This window comes from Polypterus senegalus, chromosome 5 (genome assembly GCF_016835505.1).
Source record: "Polypterus senegalus isolate Bchr_013 chromosome 5, ASM1683550v1, whole genome shotgun sequence".
Lineage (NCBI taxonomy): Eukaryota > Metazoa > Chordata > Cladistia > Polypteriformes > Polypteridae > Polypterus > Polypterus senegalus.
This window is the reverse complement of record NC_053158.1, coordinates 127,432,664-127,453,958: the sequence shown is the minus strand read 5'-3', so window position 1 is coordinate 127,453,958 and position 21,295 is coordinate 127,432,664. Positions and strand designations below refer to the sequence as shown.

Here is a 21,295-nt window from a genome sequence, read left to right as displayed (position 1 = left end):
TGTTCTGAAGTGCATGTGGTATGGCTGCCTTAGCTGTACATTTACGTTATTGAATGGTGATTTCCTGTATGAACAGAGTACCAGAATTTATCCATGAAACACTTAGGCAGAGGTCATTTAGGATGTCACTTGATATTATATGATTCAATATAGTTTGAGGACCACAAATATCCAACCATAAGTTTTGCTATACAATATAGTAAAAGATAGTCCTTTTCCCCTTCATATGTGGGGAAATTTCATCTAATTTTGAAAACTGTGGAAACTTTGATAGATTAGTTTTTTTTTTTTTTGCAGTTTCTGCACCTAGGTACCTTTTTTAACATTTGTTGCCTTATAACCAAGAAGCACCAATTGCAAATTCCAGAGATAATTTACAGTATATATACAGTTCTTGATTTCTTGTATTTTTGCTTGTTCATAGTACTTAATTGTTTCTGATTTCCAGACAAATTTAGTATAATATAGTAGACAACCTGAGTAAACATATTACCCAGTTTTTAAATGATTATTTAATTATTGAAGGAAAAGAGTTCACCAAAACCTGTATCATCCATGTAAAAAATAATTACTCTCCTAAACTTGGACGTGCCACCGTTAGCAGCAGCAACTGCAATCAAACACTTTCAATAACAGAAGATTAGAACATGGAAAAAAGATTTTCTGGTCAGATGGGACAACAATTAAATTCTTTGGGCAGAACTCCAAACATTATGTCCAACAAAGTTGTGGCACTGCTTATCAACGGGCTAATATCCTTCCCTTTGTTGAAACATGGCTCTGGCAGCATGCCATGTGTGTGCTTCTCAGTAGCAGGGACAGGGAGACAGGTCAGAATTAAGGGAAAGGGTGAATGCAGCCAAATATAGAGAGGTTCTTGAAGTAAACCTGCTCCAGAGTGCACAGGACTTCAGATTGTGTGTTCATCTTTTAACCTGCCAAAAACCCAAAGCAAACAGCCAAGTCAATGCTGAAGCAGCTTTGAACAAGTCTCTTGACTGTTCTTGACTAACTTAGCCAAAGCTCATACTTAAAACCCCATAGAACATCTGTGGAGACACCTGAAGATGGCAGTTTACAGATACTTCCCATACAGTCTAAAGTACATTGAGTGGATCTGCCAGGAAGAATGGGATAAACTTCTCAAATCCTTGTGTGCAAAGCTTTTAGAGACTTAACACAAAGAGTCAAAGCTGTAATTGCTGGCAAAGATGCTTCAACAGTGTACTTAACAGTTATTTGAGAGATTTGTTACTGTGAGGCAGCAGCGCTACCACTGCGCATAAGGGGCAAAGGTGACACATTTGACAATTTAAAATTAAATCTACAACACAATAAAGTGTGAAGAAAATGAAGTGGTCTGAATACTTTCTGAATCCACTGTACATACACAGGATACCAATGATACGGAATGACAAGAGAAGATAGCTTGCTTAGGTCATTGTCTCCGCTGAACCAATACATGGCAACCTCTAGAGTTATAGTATCACCATTCATTCCCACAGGGCACTTTTGAAATTGTAGTTCACTGCCTCAGCAATGTTGGGTTCCGTGGGTGCCTCCAAGTGGTGCAGAAGGGACTAGCAATCCTTACTTCACTGCGCTCCTCCTTCTCCTGAAAGTGCCCTAAGTTGTGAAGTAGAGCCTCCAAAGATTGGAGTTGTTTTGCTAGCACATCTCACAGATACTAGATCGGATTAAGATCTGAGAAATTTAGAGGTCAAGTCAACACCTTGAACTCACTTTTATGTTCCTCAAACCATTCCTGAACAATATTTGCAGTATGGCAGGGTACATTGATTTGCTGAAGGAGGCCACCGCCATCAGGGAATATCTTGCTGTGAAGGGGTGTACAACGGTTTCTAGATGGATGTATGCCTGCAATGTCCAAATTGAAAATTATTTTCATTTCTAAAAATTACAGTTTTCGTCATTTTTTGTTGTTGTTTAGAGCTCCTGAATGAGTACAGCATAGCAAAGATTGAACATTTTAGAACAAACTGTTTCAGACATATTCACCCTGAACAGAAAAGCACGTGTACCTTAGGGCTGTGCGATATGACCAAAATCTTATATCCCGATATTTCATTTCATATCCCGATATCACGATATAGTACATTTTCTTTGTATTCAGTGAATAGTTTATATAATCACCACTCCTTTTTTCATTTAAATTAAAAAAATCAAAAATGAGAAGTACTCAACTTGTAATTATTTCTGTTCTTTTATTTAGAACATTTGAGCAAATGTTTGACTTAGAAAGTAAACATAAAATGTTAATGTATCAAATATAAAACACTTTTCAAAAACAAATTACTAAAGGCCCAATATAAAATACTGCTATATAAAATGCCTGACATAAACAAAATGTGAACTGTAGCAGCAATAACTCTCACAACATATATTAAATATAAAAGGATCAAAGCACTAACAACTAAACTATATAAGGCCAATAAACCCTTTAAACAAAATAAATACAAGTCTGACATTAACTGTCAAAACCAAATGTAAACATTGTACTTCAAACTGTAGCAGCAATAAGGCTTACGACAAAAATATATTAAATATATAATATTAAATATAATATTTTTTAGGCTACGTTCTAGTAAAATGTTAATTTGCACATCGTAGTGTGGCAAATCTCCATTAATGAGTTACAGCTGATCGCCCCGTGCGTGGGACTGGACGGCGCTAACGTGTTGATGCCGTCCAGCCCCAAGCATGGGGCGATCCGTGGTAACTAGTTAACGGAGATTTGCCGTGTTAATGCAGTTGTGGCGTAAACATAATTTTAACAAGAGTAACGCTGACAGCAAACGCTGCAGGGAAAATTATGCCTTAAGCAAATTGTTTTGGTAGCAATTAATCTTCCAAGCTTTTAACATGCTCGTTTAAATAGTACCTTTACAACTGTAATATCCTACGTGGCCTGCCTCTCAGTTGTAAACTCTCTGCATGCTCGCTCACGTGCTTTTTGCTGAGGTGTAGAAGAGGTTTGTCGTGTTGGAGTCTGTGGTAGCGATCGGTTTGCAGCATAATTTGCACAGTACCGTTTTCTGGTCCGTGAGACTTTTCAAATCCAAACCATCTCCATACTACAGAGGTAGCCCCTCGTTTAGGAACAAGGTCCTTCTGTGTGGAGCTACCTGGTGTTACCTCGTCTTCATCAGCCATGCTAGTGTGTCTGCATCCACGCAGGCCATCAAAACAATGAAAAAAATATTGCCGTAAACAGTTTATTTTGCGACACCACGAAACAAACGATAGCGTAATGTGCAGCGATAGACGTTTTCATATTGTCATCCGATATATATCGTTATATCGAACAGCCCTATGTACAATGATACACAATCACACACACAACTAGATCTGTAAAGGTAGACATGGACAGAGGCATTAATCCACCCCTGTACAAATCTATCTATGCAGGTTATATACTTCATTTGACCCAATGTGTTTAGATTAATATTATTTAAGATGTTCATTTGATTCAATTTATTGTTCATTTTACCTTACATTTATTTGTGTATGTAATAAATGTTTTATAAGTTAATGTACTTAATTATACTGTATATTATTGTAAAGTATAATCAGTTATATTGTATTATAAAATCTTCTATTGAGTGATTTCCTGCAATATCACTAAGGTGTTATTTACATAGTACTGTATGGACTATTCCATAACAATTTGTATTGTCTAGTTGCCAACAGAACAGAGACAGCAGTTCACATTTGGGAATCAATACTCAATCCCAATAACGATTCTGGACGATGAGTTTCCAACGTGCATCAATGCACCTTGGGCTGAACGGAAAGACACAGGGTGAAGTGAAATGCACAGCTAGTCTCTTTTTAAAATGGCTGAATTGCACAACAATTGTTTTCTTTTTTCCTTCTTAAAATAAAACAAATGGTGCTTTGCTATACAGTGCATCCGGAAAGTATTCACAACGCATCACTTTTTCCACATTTTGTTATGTTACAGCCTTATTCCAAAATTGATTAAATTAATTTTTTTCCTCAGAATTCTACACACAACACTCCATAATGACAACATGAAAAAAGTTTATTTGAGGTTTTTGCAAATTTATTAAAAATAAAAAAACTGAAAAATCACATGTACATAAGTATTCACAGCCTTTGCCATAAAGCTCAAAATTGAGCTCAGGTGCATCCTGTTTCCCCTGATTATCCTTGAGATATTTCTGCAGCTTAATTGGAGTCCACCTGTTGTAAATTCAGATGATTTGGAAAGGCACACACCTGTCTATATAAGGTCTTACAGTTGACGGTTCATGTCAGAGCACAAACCAAGCATGAAGTAAAGGGAATTGTCTGTGGACCTCCGAGACAGGATTGTCTCAAGGCACAAATCTGGGGAAGGTTACAGAAAATTTTCTGCTGCTTTGAAGGTCCCAATGAGCACAGTGGCCTCCATCATCCGTAAGTGGAAGAAGTTCGAAACCACTAGGGCTCTTCCTAGAGCAGGCCGGCCATCTAAACTGAGCGTTCAGGGGAGAAGGGCCTTAGTCAGGGAGGTGACCAAGAACCCGATGGTCACTCTGTCAGAGCTCCAGAGGTCCTCTGTGGAGAGAGGAGAACGTTCCAGAAGGACAACCATTTCTGCAGCAATCCACCAATCAAGCCTGTATGGTAGAGTGGCCAGACGGAAGCCACTCCTTAGTAAAAGACACATGGCGGCCCACCTAGAGTTTGCCAAAAGGCACCTGAAGGACTCTCAGACCATGAGAAACAAAATTCTCTGGTCTGATGAGACAAAGATTGAACTCTTTGGTGTGAATGCCAGGCGTCACATTTGGAGGAAACCAGGCACCGTTCATCACCAGGCCAATACCATCCCTACAGTGAAGCATGGTAGTGACAGCATCATGCTGTGGGGATGTTTTTCAGCGGCAGGAACTGGGAGATTAGTCAGGATAAAGGAAAAGATGACTGCAGCAATGTACAGAGACATCCTGGATGAAAACCTGCTCCAGAGCGCTCTTGACCTCAAACTGGGGCGACGGTTTATCTTTCAGCAGGACAACGACCCTAAGCACACAGCCAAGATATCAAAGGAGTGGCTTCAGGACAACTCTGTGAATGTCCTTGAGTGGCCCAGCCAAAGCCCAGACTTCAATCCGATTGAACATCTCTGGAGAGATCTTAAAATGGCTGTGCACCGATGCTTCCCATCCTGATGGAGCTTGAGAGGTGCTGCAAAGAGCAATGGGTGAAACTGGCCAAGGATAGGTGTACTAAGTTTGTGGCATCATATTCAAAAAGACTTGAGGCTGTAATTGCTGCCAAAGGTGCATCGACAAATTATTGAGCAAAGGCTGTGAATACTTATGTACATGTGATTTCTCAGTTTTTTTATTTTTAATAAATTTGCAAAAACCTCAAGTAAACTTTTTTCACATCATTATGGGGTGTTGTGTGTAGAATTCTGAGGAAAAAAATGAATTCAATCCATTTTGGAATAAGGCTGTAACATAACAAAATGTGGAAAAAATGATGCGCTGTGAATACTTTCCGGATGCACTGTATGTGTGTACACAAGATGCAAATCAATACTCTTTAACATTTTTGGCTTGAAAGATTAGTGTATTCAGTATTTTTGAAGTTTTTCTTCTTAATCATTTTCTTCTTAGTTCCATTATAAAATGCCAGAGCAATCTAATTATTTTTTAAAACATATAAAATGTACTTCACTTTAAAACTCAATTTCATGTGGAAAACTAGCATATATCATGATTGTGAAGAAGTAACCTTGACTTTAAAAATACCATACTTATCCTTTAAAGTGTTACATAGTGGCATTTTATGTTTCTGTTGTTTCTCCAGTGGTGTTTCCCATATCCCATTAAACATACAAGAGGAAATATATACAAATAAATACATACATTAATACATACAAATAATAAATCCATCCATCTATTATCCAACGCTCTATATCCTAACTACAGGGTCAAGGGGGTCTGCTGGAGCCAATCCCAGCCAACACAGGGCACAAGGCAGGAACCAAACTCCGGGCAGGACGCCAGCCCACCACACAAATAATAAATACAATAATAAAAATTAATACAACACATAATAATAATAATACAGTACATATATACAAGATTAAATATTAACAGTAAAAAAAATATTGTGTAATGTCTGAAAACAATTGAATTTCTGAATTCTACTATTATGAACTTAATAACGTTATCCTAATAATATGTGGAACATTTTAAGTTGTATTAGGGTGGCACACTTGTGAAGTTGTTAATGCTGCTTTATCACAGCTGCTGGGTTTAAATTTTAGCTGGAGCAATGCCTGAGTTCCTACAGTGTTTGCACGGGTTTTCTTCCTACATGTCAAAATACATGTTTTGCAGGCTGATACCAAATACTGAACATTTACTTTCATTAGAAAAAAATGATGGTGTATTTTCTAAACCAAATAGTGTATATGGAAAGCTGTGTTTCCCACAAATGTATGATTTAGCAGTGGGGGCACCCCTTTGAGCCGAAGAGGCCTCCATGGAAAATGTCAATGTTTTGGTTACATGACCATCTCCTTTATATTTTGCTGTTTATGATTACATTTTTGGTGGGTAAATGGTTATTATTGAATTAGATGATAATACTGTTTTGCATACAGCTACTACAAGTAATTAAAAAAACAAAGAAAACTGAATTTAAACATATTTTTAATATTAGTAATAAACAACAATTAAATAAAACACATAAGTTATCAAATAATATATAGCAATATATATGCACAAAAATGAATTCTCATTAAAAATTCTTCTTGGAATAAAAAGATGAAATAAGAATTTAAATTTGACCCTTACAAATGAACAAATATAATAAACAGTACTTGAACTCATTCCTTCTTTGAGTTGCACAGAAAGCCATTTTGTTCTATATCATAACACGAAGGTGCAACTTTAAATTACCACATAGAAGGAGTATTTTGGTGTTGATGTTTACTCAACTTAGACATCAGAACTGAAATTGCTGAAGCATATTGCATGACTTCTTTAATGTAATCTAACATGAAATTCTAAGATTGTACCTACAATGACGGACAAAATCTGAGTAGAAGAGCTAAATGCAGCTGCATCTTCAAAAGATACTTATTATTTGCAGGTAAACAGGTTTGCAAACCCATATTATACAGTACATTATAAACTCGTATTTGTAAACACAGTGGGTATGTCTGCCTACAGCACGGCCTTTTTAAAAGCTTACATGATGTAAGCTGAGCTGCAAGTTTAAAAAAAAAAACAATGTACCAATAAGTCACAGTGTGTTTTTCTTTCTTACTATGAACATGTGTAATATACAACAAAGTGATTGCTGCACTAGTTTATAGGGGGGTAAATTGGCAATGTTAAAATAAAAGAAATAAATGTGCACCAGGATTCTGTTTTAAAAAATACACAATACACTGTAAATCAGAGGTTTTGTGTTGTACAATTGAAGTGTTTGAACAGCCTATGTGAAACCACATACCACGACAACGTTTGGGTTGTTTTGTAATCTGAACATGAAGCTATAATGTGATTTAAATGCCTGCCACAAGGCAGTATAAAGTGAAATAAATGTTGATAGCCCATTATAAAAGTATGTATTTAACTGGGTATAAGTTTTCCTAGAATGGGAAACAGTTGTGGATTTTCATTAGTTCTATAATTTTGTGGCAGCAGTGGATTTAGAAATGATGTAGTGATGCTTGTTGCTAAAGTTTCTATTTGCCAGAAACACTGTGAGAGCAATACACTTTTATTTAATACGCCATAGTGAATGAAACATAATACTACATAACCCTAATACTTTTGATTAAGAAAGTGTATGCATGTATTATTTGTACTAATATTTATTAAAATGAACAATAACTCTTTAAACCGTTTTTAATATTTAGCCAACAACAGATGAAATCTCTTTAAAACACTGGAATTTCTGATAAAAAATAACAAACCAGCCTAATTGTAATTCTTGACAGTTGAAATAAATATCAGACAATAAGCTTTCTTTCTTTTGAAAAAACAACATTTTAGGTCAGTTTTCAGCTTCAACAATGGTGACCCTTAAAAACACAGACACTCACAAAAATGGGAGGCACTGCTTGTACAAAGTGACTTAATAAAAATTACAGTGTTCTATTATTTTAACCTACCTTATCACGTCATCAGAAATTGTTAAGTATATCAGGCATGTCAAACTCACTACAAATTGGTGGGCCGCTTCGACTGCCATGCTTGTGTCAGTGGGCAGAACTGTAACAAATATTATTATACTGTTATACAAAGTTACTGTAGCTTTCTTTCCAATACTGAAAACTTTAAAAAATGTAACACTTAAAGTTTAAAGAAAAGCAATTTATTTCCATACACTCTCCATACGACAGCGTACAATTAGAGTCTTAGCTTCTTAGCTAGGTCCTTATATTATTATATTATCTATATATATAATTCACTAGGGCAAGACAACCATGGAAAGCACGCCGGAAGGGGCGTGGATTCACTGAGCCGCCAACAAGTAAGACACCGATGGCGCACGCAGGAAGGAGCCACGGCCACCAACTCTAAGACCATTGGATACGACGATAACTTGCAGAGCCTCGCCCACCAACTCGGACGCGACGACACAGAAGAAACGGCGTCATTTATATTCGTCTGTCGTAGAGGCCACATGCACCTGCACGTTGACTGTTCATAGAGGCATGTTTCTTGCGGAGGTAAATCTCCATATGCAGCGTAAAACGGTTTGCGAGGGGTATCCCATGGGATCCTTAAAACAATCCTTTACAACTGAGGTTAAAACACAATGAAGTAAGCAGTCTTTAAAAACTGAGTTTTCGGTTACGACGCACGACCGCATGCACCATAGCAAACTGTTTTACACGCTACATACAGCAATTCGCATCCGCGACAAACATGCGTCTTCTTAGATGCTCCTGCAGAAATATGGAAGACGTTTCCCTGCCCACTAACACTCCTTTTTCACCGGCCCGCTTCTACCCTCGCTCTCTAGGCATTCACACTGCCTGCCCATGTGCCCGGACGCAAAAACTCACCGAGCCAGCAAATATGCAAGCTATTACTACTCATGATGGTCAGTTCTGCCCAGTGGCCAGTCTCAGCAGCCCTGCAAGTAGTGTAACCTAGCAGGGACAGCTCTAGGCTCGTGGCGGCCCTGGGCATTGAAAGAATCGGTGGCCCCTTCGTCCACCAATGTCAATATGGTATCTTATCACAGTGGATGGCCACGTCCGTTGCGGACACTGCATAGCCGGCTCTTGCTCATGACACGCTTCTATATGCGCGTGTCCGTAACTTGAAAACCCAAGTGGCAGCCCATGATATTCTCATTACGGCAGAACGTTATAATACTACATATAGCTTACTGCTCCAGCTCTAGCGACATTAGTAAATACAGTGTACTAATTAAAAAGAAACATAATGTTTTTCTGCACCTGTGTTGTTATTTTCTCTTTCTGTTTTATATTCAATATATATTGGCATGGCGGCCCCTGGGATTTGGCGGCCCTGTGCAGGTGCACAGTTTGCACATGCCCAAGTCCACCCCTGCTTCCCACTGCTGCAGCCTAGCACTTCAGTTGTGATGTCGCGGCTCATTAAATTTGGTCAAGACTCGTGGCTGTACTAGCAGATGACGTTTCTGGTACCATAATGCCATGGGAAAATGCGCTTTTGTCAGAAGGCAGTAGTAAGAAAAGCCAATAAGTAACGCCAAAGATGCAGAATGATTCAATCACAAACGATAGTAATCATTTTGTACAAGTTCAATGCTAACTAGGATCTGTCATGAGGGCCGCACAGATTTCTGTTGCGGGCCGGGGGGCGCGTGTTTGACATGCCTGAGGTATGCTAAAACAAAAATGTTTTTTGGCATAAAGTAGCATCATCAGTGTCAAACATGCAGACATTGAGAGCAGGTTGCTCTGCTAAGTAGACTGTTATATATAACTTTAGACACTATGAGTCTTCATGTGCTTTACGAATTAAATAACTGAATATATTTAATTGTCATTTATTATAAATGACAATACAAACTAACCGTTCAAAAATATGAATAGGATTAATTTAGAAGTGACAAGTTTTCTGATCTTTAAATTGATACTGTGAAGATTTATATAATCAGTACCTTTCTTCAAACTTTCTCAATCACATAAAATACATTGTGTAGTATGAGTTACTTTGTTTTTTGTCTGAAAAAGTCCAAATAGAAGACATAACTTGGTTTCCATTTGAGGTTTATTTGGTGGTACAGGGCATCTGAAGTGCAACTGGCAGAAAAATAAAGGTGGTGTAAACAAAATTTTTAGGAAGGTTAGAATGATCAAGAGACAGGACAGCAGCAAACCACTGCATACATATTCTACATGTTGAAGAAGAGAAGAATTCTCGTTGTCTGTCCCTTCACAATGGGAATTAAATAAAATAGTCTCTCCTTATTTAAATATTTTTCATGTATGTATAGTGGTTACTTGCCATTTGTGGTGTGCCTGTGTAAAGGCTGGTTGCAACTTAAACATGATTAGTCATCTTGCTGCACAGGGTGGTCCTCCAACCAGTGACACAGATACATTTTAACTTCAAATTGGTATGTGACATTTCTGTTGGAAGTAAAAATTGCACTTCGAGTAACCCTACAGGAACATAAAGATCAATCCATCCATCTTCCAACCTGCTGAATCCAAACACAGGGGTCTCCTGGAGCCAATCCCAGCCAACACAGGGCACAAGGCAGGAACCAATCCCGGACAGGGTGCCAACCCACCGCAGGACACACACGGGCCAATTTAGAATCGCCAATCCACCTAACCGGCATGTCTTTGGACTGTGGGAGGAAACCCACATAGACACAGGGAGAACATGCAAACTCCACGCAGGGAGGACCCGGGAAGCAAACCCAGGTCTCCTTACTGCGAGGCAGCAGCACTACCACTGCACCACCCCATAAAGATCAATTGCTTAAGGAAATCTGACTGATACATGAGCACCATGTATTTATTGTGGATTATTTTGTACAGTGGATGACCTAATTTCTCCACACTCTTCATTATCTTCCTTCTTGCCATTTGTATAAGAATGTTTGAGTCCTTTACTGATTTACATCCTGAGATCTCACAGTTTTGCAACTTTTTGTATTTTACAAAAATGTTCTCAATTTAAAATTCCTGTCACCTGACCATCCAATCAAATACTTATTTGGTGCTAGAAAAAAAACCCAATGAACCCAAACCTGAGTAAGAGTAGTATACCTAGTAGGCAGTTTCAGACCTGTTTATAAGTACCAACGAGTAATATCAGTGCATTCCTAATTATTTGTAATAGCTAAAACCCATAAATTAACTTTCTGTATGTGTGTGTGTATATATATATATAGTTTTTATTTGTAATATGACTAAAACAGAGTGGCACGGTGGCGCCTTGCAGTTAGGAGACCCCGGTTCGCTTCCCGGGTCCTCTCTGCGTGGAGTTTGCATGTTATTCCCGTGTCTGCAGCCCAAAGACATGAAGGTTAGGTGCATTGGCGATTCTAAATTGTCCATAATGTGTGTTGTGTGGGCTGGGATTGGCTCCAGCAGACCCTTGTGACCCTGTAGTTAGGATATAGCGGGTTGGATAATGGATGACTAAAACATATGAATGCTGTTGCTGTAACTAAAATCTATAAATCAATTTTCTAGGCACAAATATTGCTAATTTTTTAACAAAACAATTCAACAGTATAACTTTAAAATGTTTGTGTAATTCTAAAAGGTGTAAAGATTGTTATTTATGTTTGTTAATTCAAATTATCTAAATCTAATCTTACCATCTTATTAATGTATGTAATGATATCAGTAAACAATATATTTTGTTTATATTTAAAGTTTTAAATTAGGGCTTCACTTCTCCCTTTTAGAAAACCATGATTGTTATTTTGTGGATGCCATTCAATTTATATATTCCTAATTATTTTTTCTAGATAAATCATGGAGCAAAGTTTATAAGCACCTATGCACAACACATGGGCAAATTGGAAAGACACATGCATGCCCAGAATGTGACAAGCGCTTCTGCAGAAAGTAGGTACTTTGAAGTCTTTTTATATGTAATTGCAAGTGGGACTTTGAAATACAAAAATAAAGTAAAATAATAAATTAATTGGCCAAATTGATTTGGTTATAAATTATACCAGATTCTGTCAGTTAAGGAGAGACAGCTGGATATAAATACTTACTTTTGTCTGTGAATAGTTAGGCTATTCTGTTATAAAAACAAGTACTGTATCTTTAATCCACTATAAATCCTTGCTATCTGAAAAATTGTGGATTCACTTATCTGCTGTAAAAGTGTAATCCATTTCATGATACTCACGGTCTACTTGAGCCTATTTGTGACCAGTTGCTGTTAGAAAAAACATTCTGAGAGGCCTTTTGTGCAACAGAGACATGTGACATTAAGCAATTACAGGTGTGTAATTTCCAGATGTCCAGAGCTACATGCATGCTATACTAAATTGATCAAAGTGTGTCTGCAAGGCACTGAGAGACATGGGTAAGACATTAAACCCTATTCATTAGGGGGACTCGCTCATGCAATTGTTCCCCAGTAAGTGCAGGTCATACAGTTAACTTGCGTTGATTACTGGTGCGATTTGAACTGAGAAGTCAGAATTTCCGTGTTTCTAGTCAGAATTTTCAACTGGAAAACCCCCTTAAGTCAAATTTCGAACTCGGGGTCGGTCTGTCAAGTCTGAGTGTGTCTGAGTTCAGATAATGACATCAATTTAAAATGTTGACTTATTGTGCAAGCTTTAGTCAGAGCACACTATTTATTAGTACTTCTGTCTGTTTGTCTTATTATATCAGTCATACACACATACAACTTCTATCTATGGACTTACTAGTACAGTGTTTGTAAATGTGAAATATTGCACAATGTGTTGTTATCAACTATTTATTCAGATGGAGCAAGCACGGGTTCTTTACCTGAACACAATCAACTCTGATGCTACCTCATTCCAGCTCTGACATCCGACTCCCAAGGTAAATGGAATGCAGTATCATTCTCTGCCCTTTGTAAACTCTGGCTATTGTTACTACTGATTGGATAGTGTAGTAAGATCCTCGGATTTACTCTGCCACAATCACCGGTGGCCTCAGGTGGAGAGCTGAGAAGATGATCGAACTTCGCTATCTAAGGAAGTAATAGTTGTAACAAACTGTCCGTAGATTAACCTGTTCATTACTGAGCATCAAAAGGGTGAGAGCAAAGGGCTAACACATCCATCAGACCACATTTCCTGGTGCTGGTATTGCTCTGGTCCTGACACAAGGGTGCAGCCAGGATGTGACTCAAGCCACCATCCCATCTGATCAACTAAACATTTTGTTAACAACTGGATCTAACAGAGAGAGAGAGATAGAGACATTGTGCAAACTGCTTCTGTGGATGATGGGTGTTAGAAAGGAAGCATTCACCCGAGACACTGCCATTCACAATAATCCATCGACTTTATTGTGTGGTTCTCAGGCAGTTTCCATCCTACCATGGATTAAGAAAAAAAGAAGTGGAAGGAAGAAGAAACTGTCCCTTCAATTTTGCACGGGCAGTGGAATTGGGAGAGGAGAATCTATATATATATAACTCACTAAGGCAAGACAACCATGAAAGGCCGGCATGGATTAACTAAGCCGCCGACAAGTGAGACACCTATGCCGCACACAGAAAGGAGCCACGCCCACCAACTCCAAGACCATTGGATACGACAACAACTCGCAGGGTCACGCCCACCAACTCGGACGCGACGACACAGAAAAAATGGCCTCATTTATGTTCGTCTGTCGTAGAGGCCACATGCAGTGCAGGTCAGGTTAATGTCATGTACCTCCGAGCTACGTCAACTGTTCATAGAGGCATGTTTCTCGTGGAGGTGAATCACCATATGCACCGTGTAAAACGGTTTGCGAGGGGTATCCCATGGGATCCTTAAAACAATCCTTTAAAACTGAGGTTAAAGCACAATGAAGGAATCAGTCTTTAAAAACCAATAAGCCCTGTGCCTCTGTTTCATTACCATCTCGCCTGCTTCAACAATGCAGGCCCTGCAACAGTCGAGACGCTCTGTCAGCAGCTGACCTTCTCTGTGCCTGACCGGTTCACACAGAGGCAGCGCAAGAGAAAGCCGCACCAGAGACAGACAGAGGCACACACACAGGCAGCTGGTGGGCGGCTCTCCGTGAGTTTCTCTTGCGAGCGGACACATGACCAGGCGGTAGGGTTACCACTTTTAATACAAAAAAATAAGGGACGCGCAATTTCATTCTCAAATACGGGACGATTCCGTATTTTAAAGGACGGGTGGCAACCCTACAGAACGCTCTCCGACAAATTGTGCAGTTGGCCTTGATAACAATTTCCGCTAACACTCTGCAGCCAAGTATTTGTTTTCTCCCACTCTCTGCAGTATTTTTGCAGCCGCTTGCGTTTAAGCTCTGAAACTTTAAGACGCGGGGGGTTACCTGGAGAAGCATCTGCCATTTTTTTAATATTACTCTCTGCCAACACTTTGCAGACTCTACTTAAAAGACCCGCCCTCCTCACTGGACAGTTAAAAAGACCAATCAAACTAACGATGACATCAAGTATTACCCAATCAAAAGTAGGAAAGGAGGCATCTTCATAAAATGTGTGTGGATGATTTGCATGAGGCGCTGCTTTAAAAAATGATAAAAAATAGGGACAAAACCCGTCCCGTATTGATTCAAAACAGGACGCACAATTTCATTCTCAAATACGGGACGATTCCGTATTTTAAAGGACAGGTGGCAACCCTACCAGGCGGTGTGTATGCTTCGAGAACGAGGCTGGACGCGGCTTGTGACCGGGCACATGAGCAGGCAGTGTGTATGCTTCAAGTGCGACGGTGGACGCGACAGGACCATCTAGGAAAAATCATGTCGCGGATGTGATTCGCTGTATGCAGTGTGTAAAACAGTTTGTTTGTCGCAGATGTGAATCGCTGTATGCTGCATGTAGAACAGTTTGCGAGGGGTGTCCCTGTGTCTTTCCAGAAGTGTTCAACCATCAATAAATAATTATGCTGTGTTTGTTATGCCGCGTGTTCACTATTGTGTTGTATTTTGCTCTCTCCAGAGTTCCATCTTTTCATTCACTTACTGTTGTATTCTCACACTAACCTGTTTTAGACAACCGTGTCTTTCCAGAAGTGTTTACCATTCAATAAATAATTATGCATGAGATTGAGCGTGTGTCTAGGCATGGGTAAGCCGTTGAACCCCATTCGGGCTGCAAACCATGGAATTGCCACTAAGTGCGACTCATACGCTCCCACTGTTTTCGCCCCTACCCTTTGTACACACCCCCCTCCCACACGTTCACTGTTAATAGAGGCATGTTTCTCGCGGAGGTGAATCGCCATATGCAGCGTGTAAAACTGTTTGCGAGGGGTATCCCATGGGATCATTAAAACATTCCTTTACAACTGAGGTTAAAACACAATGAAGTGAGCAGTCTTTAAAAAACAAGTTTTCGGTTACAACGCACGACCGCGTGCAGCATAGCAAAGTGTTGTACACGCTACATACAACAATTCGCATCCGCGACAAACATGCGTCTTCTTTGATGCTCCTGCACTCTGTACACACCCCCCTCCAACCTCGCTACGCCGCACGGACGATTGTGTATTGGTTTGTTCCGTGCATTGTTACAATGTTGCTTTTCTTGCTGATTTATTACATTACCGATTTTGCAAATGTTAAATTTTCTCCCTGTGCTTAAAAATTATTAAAAAACCGGCCTGATTGCGGGTTGGCTAGTAGATGTAAAAGAGACAGAAGTGGAGTCTTGCAGCAGGAGCAAAGTGAAAAAGAGCAGTTGAAGTGAAGTGCAGCTTAATATGGAGACACTGGTTCGATCCTTTTAAGTCCCACTTTTTACTAGTGTTGGATAATGTATTAAATTTACGATTTGATATTTAAGAAAAATCTAAATGCAAAAGCCAATATTACAACATTCAGCTCTCTTATTTCATTTTCTACAGCTAATTTAGGAATTTAAAAAAAACAGCAAAATCTACAGCACTGTTTATAAGTGTGACTACTGTGACTCCGCCCACTTTGCCTGTCGCTGGTGATTGTGAAAAATAAAGGGCAAGGATCAGAAAAGGAAGCATTTATAACACATAGGGTTAGCAGTGCAAATGCTTTGCTCTTACCTGGGATGTCATCTATATTTAAAACATATTACTGCATATGAAGAGGCTACTCAGGCACATGTTTGCTGTTCTCTTGTATACCATAAGAGTGCACAAACATCAGATGGAAGGAGTTACCAGCTGCAGTGACTCACTGTACTGCCCATTTTATATTCAATTTGTATATATTTTTTGTTTAGCTGGTGAGTTAAGCTTCCTAATTACAATATTGAATATTCAACATTTATTACATTAATAATATCTTGACCTGGTGATCTTTGAATTTGTTAAGATTATTCAAAGTCCAATGTACAGCCATATTACGTTGTGAGCAGAAGTTAGTCATAGGATAATAAAATATGAATTAATGAAATAAAAATCTGTGTGATTTTATAGAGGTCGTAAACACGAGAAAGAGCATCAGCATTGGCATGAAGAAAACCTCAATGATGAACGAGCGAAAACCTATAAGACTGCAGGTCAAGAAACCAACTGGTGACCCGTGGGTTCGTCTCTCTTGTGTAAGGCCATCCACTGTAATGGTACATGATCTGTGACAAGGGTGAACTCCCGACAGAAGAGTTAGTACCTCAGCTGTGTAATCGCCCATTTGATCACCAAGGCCTCCCGCTCCAGCGCCGCATACCTGGTCTCTCGTTCCAACAGTTTCTGACACAGGAGCATAACGGGGTGTTCAACACCATTGACGTTCTGGCTCATCAAGGCTCCCAGGCCTGTGTCAGAAGTGTCCGTCTGGAGGATAAAAGTCAGAGAAAAGTTAGGTGCCCTTAAAATGGGTGCTGACTAAAGGCCTGTTTTAGGTCACTAAATGCAGCCTCTGTTTTATGGGACCATACCACATAGTTCGGGGCCCTCTTCTTTGTTAAGTCTGTCAAGGGCTCTCTCTGAGAATCTAGGCACAAACCGGTAGTAGTACCCAACTAATCCGAGAAATGCTTGGACCTGCTTCTTGGTTCGCGGACAGGGCTGTCTCAAAATGGCATCTATTTTGGAACACTGTGGCTTCACGGTACCCTGACCCACCAGGAAGCCCAAATATTTGGCTTTTTTTAACCCAAAGAAGCATTTCTTTAGATGAATCCAAAGTCCAGCCTCACCCAGTGTCCGTAATACTGCTCAGACCTACTGTAAGGGTTCCTTCCATGTGCTGGAATAGATGATGACATCATCCAGGTAGACAGCACTATATGAGCTATGAGGTCATTGTACTTTATCCACCAAATGTTGGAAAGTAGCTGGGGCCCCATGTAATCTAAATAACAAGACACGTTACTGCTAGTGTCCACTAAAGGTGCTAAATGCGGTCTTTGCAGAGTCTGTTAAAGGTACTTGCCTATACCTTTTTGTCATCTCATGTGTGGTCAGGTATTTAGCCTGTCTCAACCTCTCGAGGAGGTCGTCCACTCGGGGCATCGGATAGGAATTAAATTGGGAGACTTGATTAAGTTGATGGAAGTCATTGCAGAACCTCCAACTTTTGTCAGGCTTACTGACCAAGACTATAGGGCTGGACCAGGAACTGTAACTTTCATCTATCACTCCTAGTTGCGCTTGATCTGAATTGAACTATAACCCTGGGTTTTGTCACAATGTCATGTGCAATTAGAGAGGTCCTTCTGGGTTTTTCACTCACTACCTCTGGGACAGACAGCACGACTGATTCCAGCTCCCATCGTTGTCTGGGGCCGAAGTTAAGGTTCTCTTTGTGAGCAAAGGGTGGGCGGGGTTGGCCGGAGGAGGGATCGGGATCCCTGTCCTTCCGCGGTTTCAACAGGTTTACATGATAAACCTGCTCGCTTGGTTGACGATTGGGCTGTTTCACCAAATAGTCAATGATTCCTTTCCTCTTCTTAACGTCATATGGACATGCCAATGGTCAAGTAATTTAGAAAAGGAGGTAGGGATTAGGACCATGACTCGATCTCCTGGGTGGAATTCTCGGAGAGATGTGCCTCGGTCATAATATCGGACCTGTGCTGCTTGTGCTTCTTCCATGTGACATTTTAGTATGGGAAGAATTTTTCCAAATCTATCGCATAACTGCACGATATATAGTAAGTAATATGTTGGTGGAGAGAAGAGCCTGTTCTTCCCACCCCTTTTAAAATATCTATTATGTCCTGGGGTTATTGTCCATATAATAATTCAAAAGGTGAGAACCCCATGGTGACTTGTGGTACATCCCAATATGCAAAAAGCATAAGGGGGAGGAGCTGATCCCAGTTCCTTCCATCCTCGCTGACCACCTTGTGAAGCATCTGTTTGAGAGTCTGATTAAACCTCTCTACGAGTCTGTTGGTTTGAGGATGATACACCATGGTTTTTAGATGCTTAATTTTAAGTAATTTGGCCATTTCCCAGAGAGTCTCCAAGGTGAATGGTGTCCCTTGGTCCGTCAGGACTTCCTTAGGGATGCCAACTCATGCACAGATCCCTACCGATTAGTTTGCAATGGCTTTAGAAGTACCTGAGTGCAAGTGAACAGCTTCCAGATACCGGGTAGCATAATCTAAGAGGACCAGAGTATATTTGTGTCCTCGGGCTGAGGGCTCTAGGGGTCCTACCAAGTTGACCCCGATTCTCTCAAATGGGACTTCAATCAGGGAATTGGGAACAAGAGGAGCATGGTCCTTCCTAGGAATTTGTTGTAGTTGACACTCTGGGCAAGATGTGCAAAAGCAACGAACCTCACCATTAATTCCCGGCCAATAAAATCGGAGTTTTCACAGTGCCCAAATGACCTCCTAGGAGAGGGGAGTGTACTAATTCACAGACCTGCCATGGGAGGGTTCGGGGAACTAGCAACAGCTTCTGCATCTCCCCATCATGCTCCGCTTCCCGAAACAACACATCATTCTCTAAAACAAAGTGAGGACCCTGTGGCATGGCTTGATGCGTGTGCTGGCCATTAACAAGAGCAACTGCATTTTTAGTGAATTTTTTATGAATCATCATTCCATTATTCCCTCTAAATTGCTTGGAGGCAGGTTGACATGCTTTTTCTAAGGCTAGGCCTAATTTTAATGTAGGAGTGGTAAATGCTGATCCGCTTTTGATTTTCAACCAGTCCTGCCCCAGTATCATTGCAAACAATGGATTTGGAAGGACCGCCACGGCTAATTTCACTAGTGATCCTTCGCAGCTGGTGAAACAGGCGGCAGACCTGTATCGGCGGGTTTCCCCATGGATACAGGTTAGACTGGTCCGTTTTTTAAGCCAGTGTCGCAGAAGCACATATCAGCGGGCTACAATAGAAATGTTGCTACCGGAATAAACCAAGGCCACGATTTTATATCCATTTACAATCATCACTCCTGTATGCGGAATCGCCAGAGGATTTATCAGAGCACATCAACCCCTCCCCCTGCTCCACCTGTATTCCTCCTCGTCCCCAAGTAGGTTGTGTGCGTGCAAATCTAGGGACACTGGTACAGGCTCTGGCTTACAACGGCTTACCTAACAGCTTTTTGGGACGTAATCCATCCGGGCTCGACTAAGGGACGGTTATGCCCTCTAAGACTGTGAGGCCGTTCGTTCTTTTTCTATGAGCTCCATGATCTCTGTTATATTTTTAAATTGTCATCCCCAGACCAGCTGGGTAAAACCCTTGGGGATCTGTGTGAAGAGCAGGTAGCAGGTCACCTGCTGCACTATTGTTGGGGACTGTTGTCCCATGGCTTTAGCCATGTCCCTACTTTATTCCAGAGTGTGTGAATCTGTTGTTGGGTTGGCCACTAAGGGTTAAATCTCCAATCTAGGGCACCCCACATGTTGGTAATGGTTGTGCCTTAGTGGGGAGGAGGGCACTCTCCTCTGAGAGAGCATAGTAAGCCCCTTTCGCCTCCCTCATCTGGGCCAGCCCAATCCAAAAGTCATAAAAAGGTTTGGGGCAGCCACCCATGTAATATTTCCTGGTTGCAAAAGAATAAATTGTTCACAATGATGTGCTCAGTATGGAGTCCAAAACAGAACTGATGAGTTAGGGTAAATATGGCGGCTTTAAAGGTCAGCAGAGGAAGTGAGGTCATCCAGGGCGGATGCGGAAGGCTCTTTGTTCATAGGTTCCACACCAAATGTGACATCATCAGAAGGGCCAGGCAGAATTTCCCATGAAAAATCTGTAGGAAAGTGAGAAAAAAGGTCAGCACACTCCATCACCCCCTGGTCTGGCGTGGAATTACAGTCATTTAGACCCTTTAGCTGCCTCCCATGCGCACATGTATGACAATGCATAGCAGCATATAAAGGCAGATGCATATCAGTGAGTACAGGTTGGAGTACCTTTGTTTTCCTCCTTCATGTATGTATCAACTTAGCTTTGATCGCTGATTAAATTATAGGAACTTTGTCTAGTCTGTTTATTTTGCAGTGCCGCAGAGGTCAGGCTCAGATTGTGAGATCTGAACTGAACTGCAAATACATAACTATTAAATGGCCAATGTCATCCAGTGACACTGTAAAACTGATAATTAAATACTCTTCATTGTTCTTTATTACTTTGGGTTATTGTTACATCCACAGTTTTGTTTTCTTATTCTAATTCAGAACTTTGACTTTCAAATATTTATTAAAGTTTGATATTAGTCTGTATCCTGTGTTATCAATGTCATCTTTGCTATTATTTCTGTTATATTCCCTTGACTATCTTTGAAGTGTTTTGAGCATTTGAATGGTTTTATATAAGTAAAATTATTATTATTGTTGTTATTATTATTATTATTATTATTATTATTATTATTATTATTATTATTATTATTACACAGTGCCATGAGTTGAGGTTTGATTGCTAGTCTGGTCTGTGCCTGTATGAAGTTTGCAGATTCACAGCATGTGTATTTGGACTGAATGTATGTAACCAAATATTGTTTAATAACTAGATATTAAAAGTGTGTCATTAATCACTCTCAGTTGTCAAAAATCTGTTCTATTCCTACATGTGCTGCTAAACAACATACTCCCAATTTAGGAGCACCCAGAGCTCCCTGGGTTTTGCATGTTGCGCAGTTTTCACTCCAATCATATTTAGCTCTTAATGAAGACTGTTATTTAA

The 21,295-nt window shown here is 40.1% G+C and overlaps 1 protein-coding gene across 1 annotated transcript in view; it reads left to right on the top strand.

Moving 5' to 3' along the window:
- The window catches only part of si:dkey-154p10.3 (zinc finger protein 2), an 85,330-nt gene that overhangs the window by 30,086 nt on the left and 33,949 nt on the right, over positions 1-21,295 (top strand). The window contains exon 4 of the mRNA XM_039753327.1: positions 11,992-12,091. Coding sequence (XP_039609261.1) covers positions 11,992-12,091 — 100 coding nt within the window. The remainder of the gene's footprint in view (positions 1-11,991; positions 12,092-21,295) is intronic.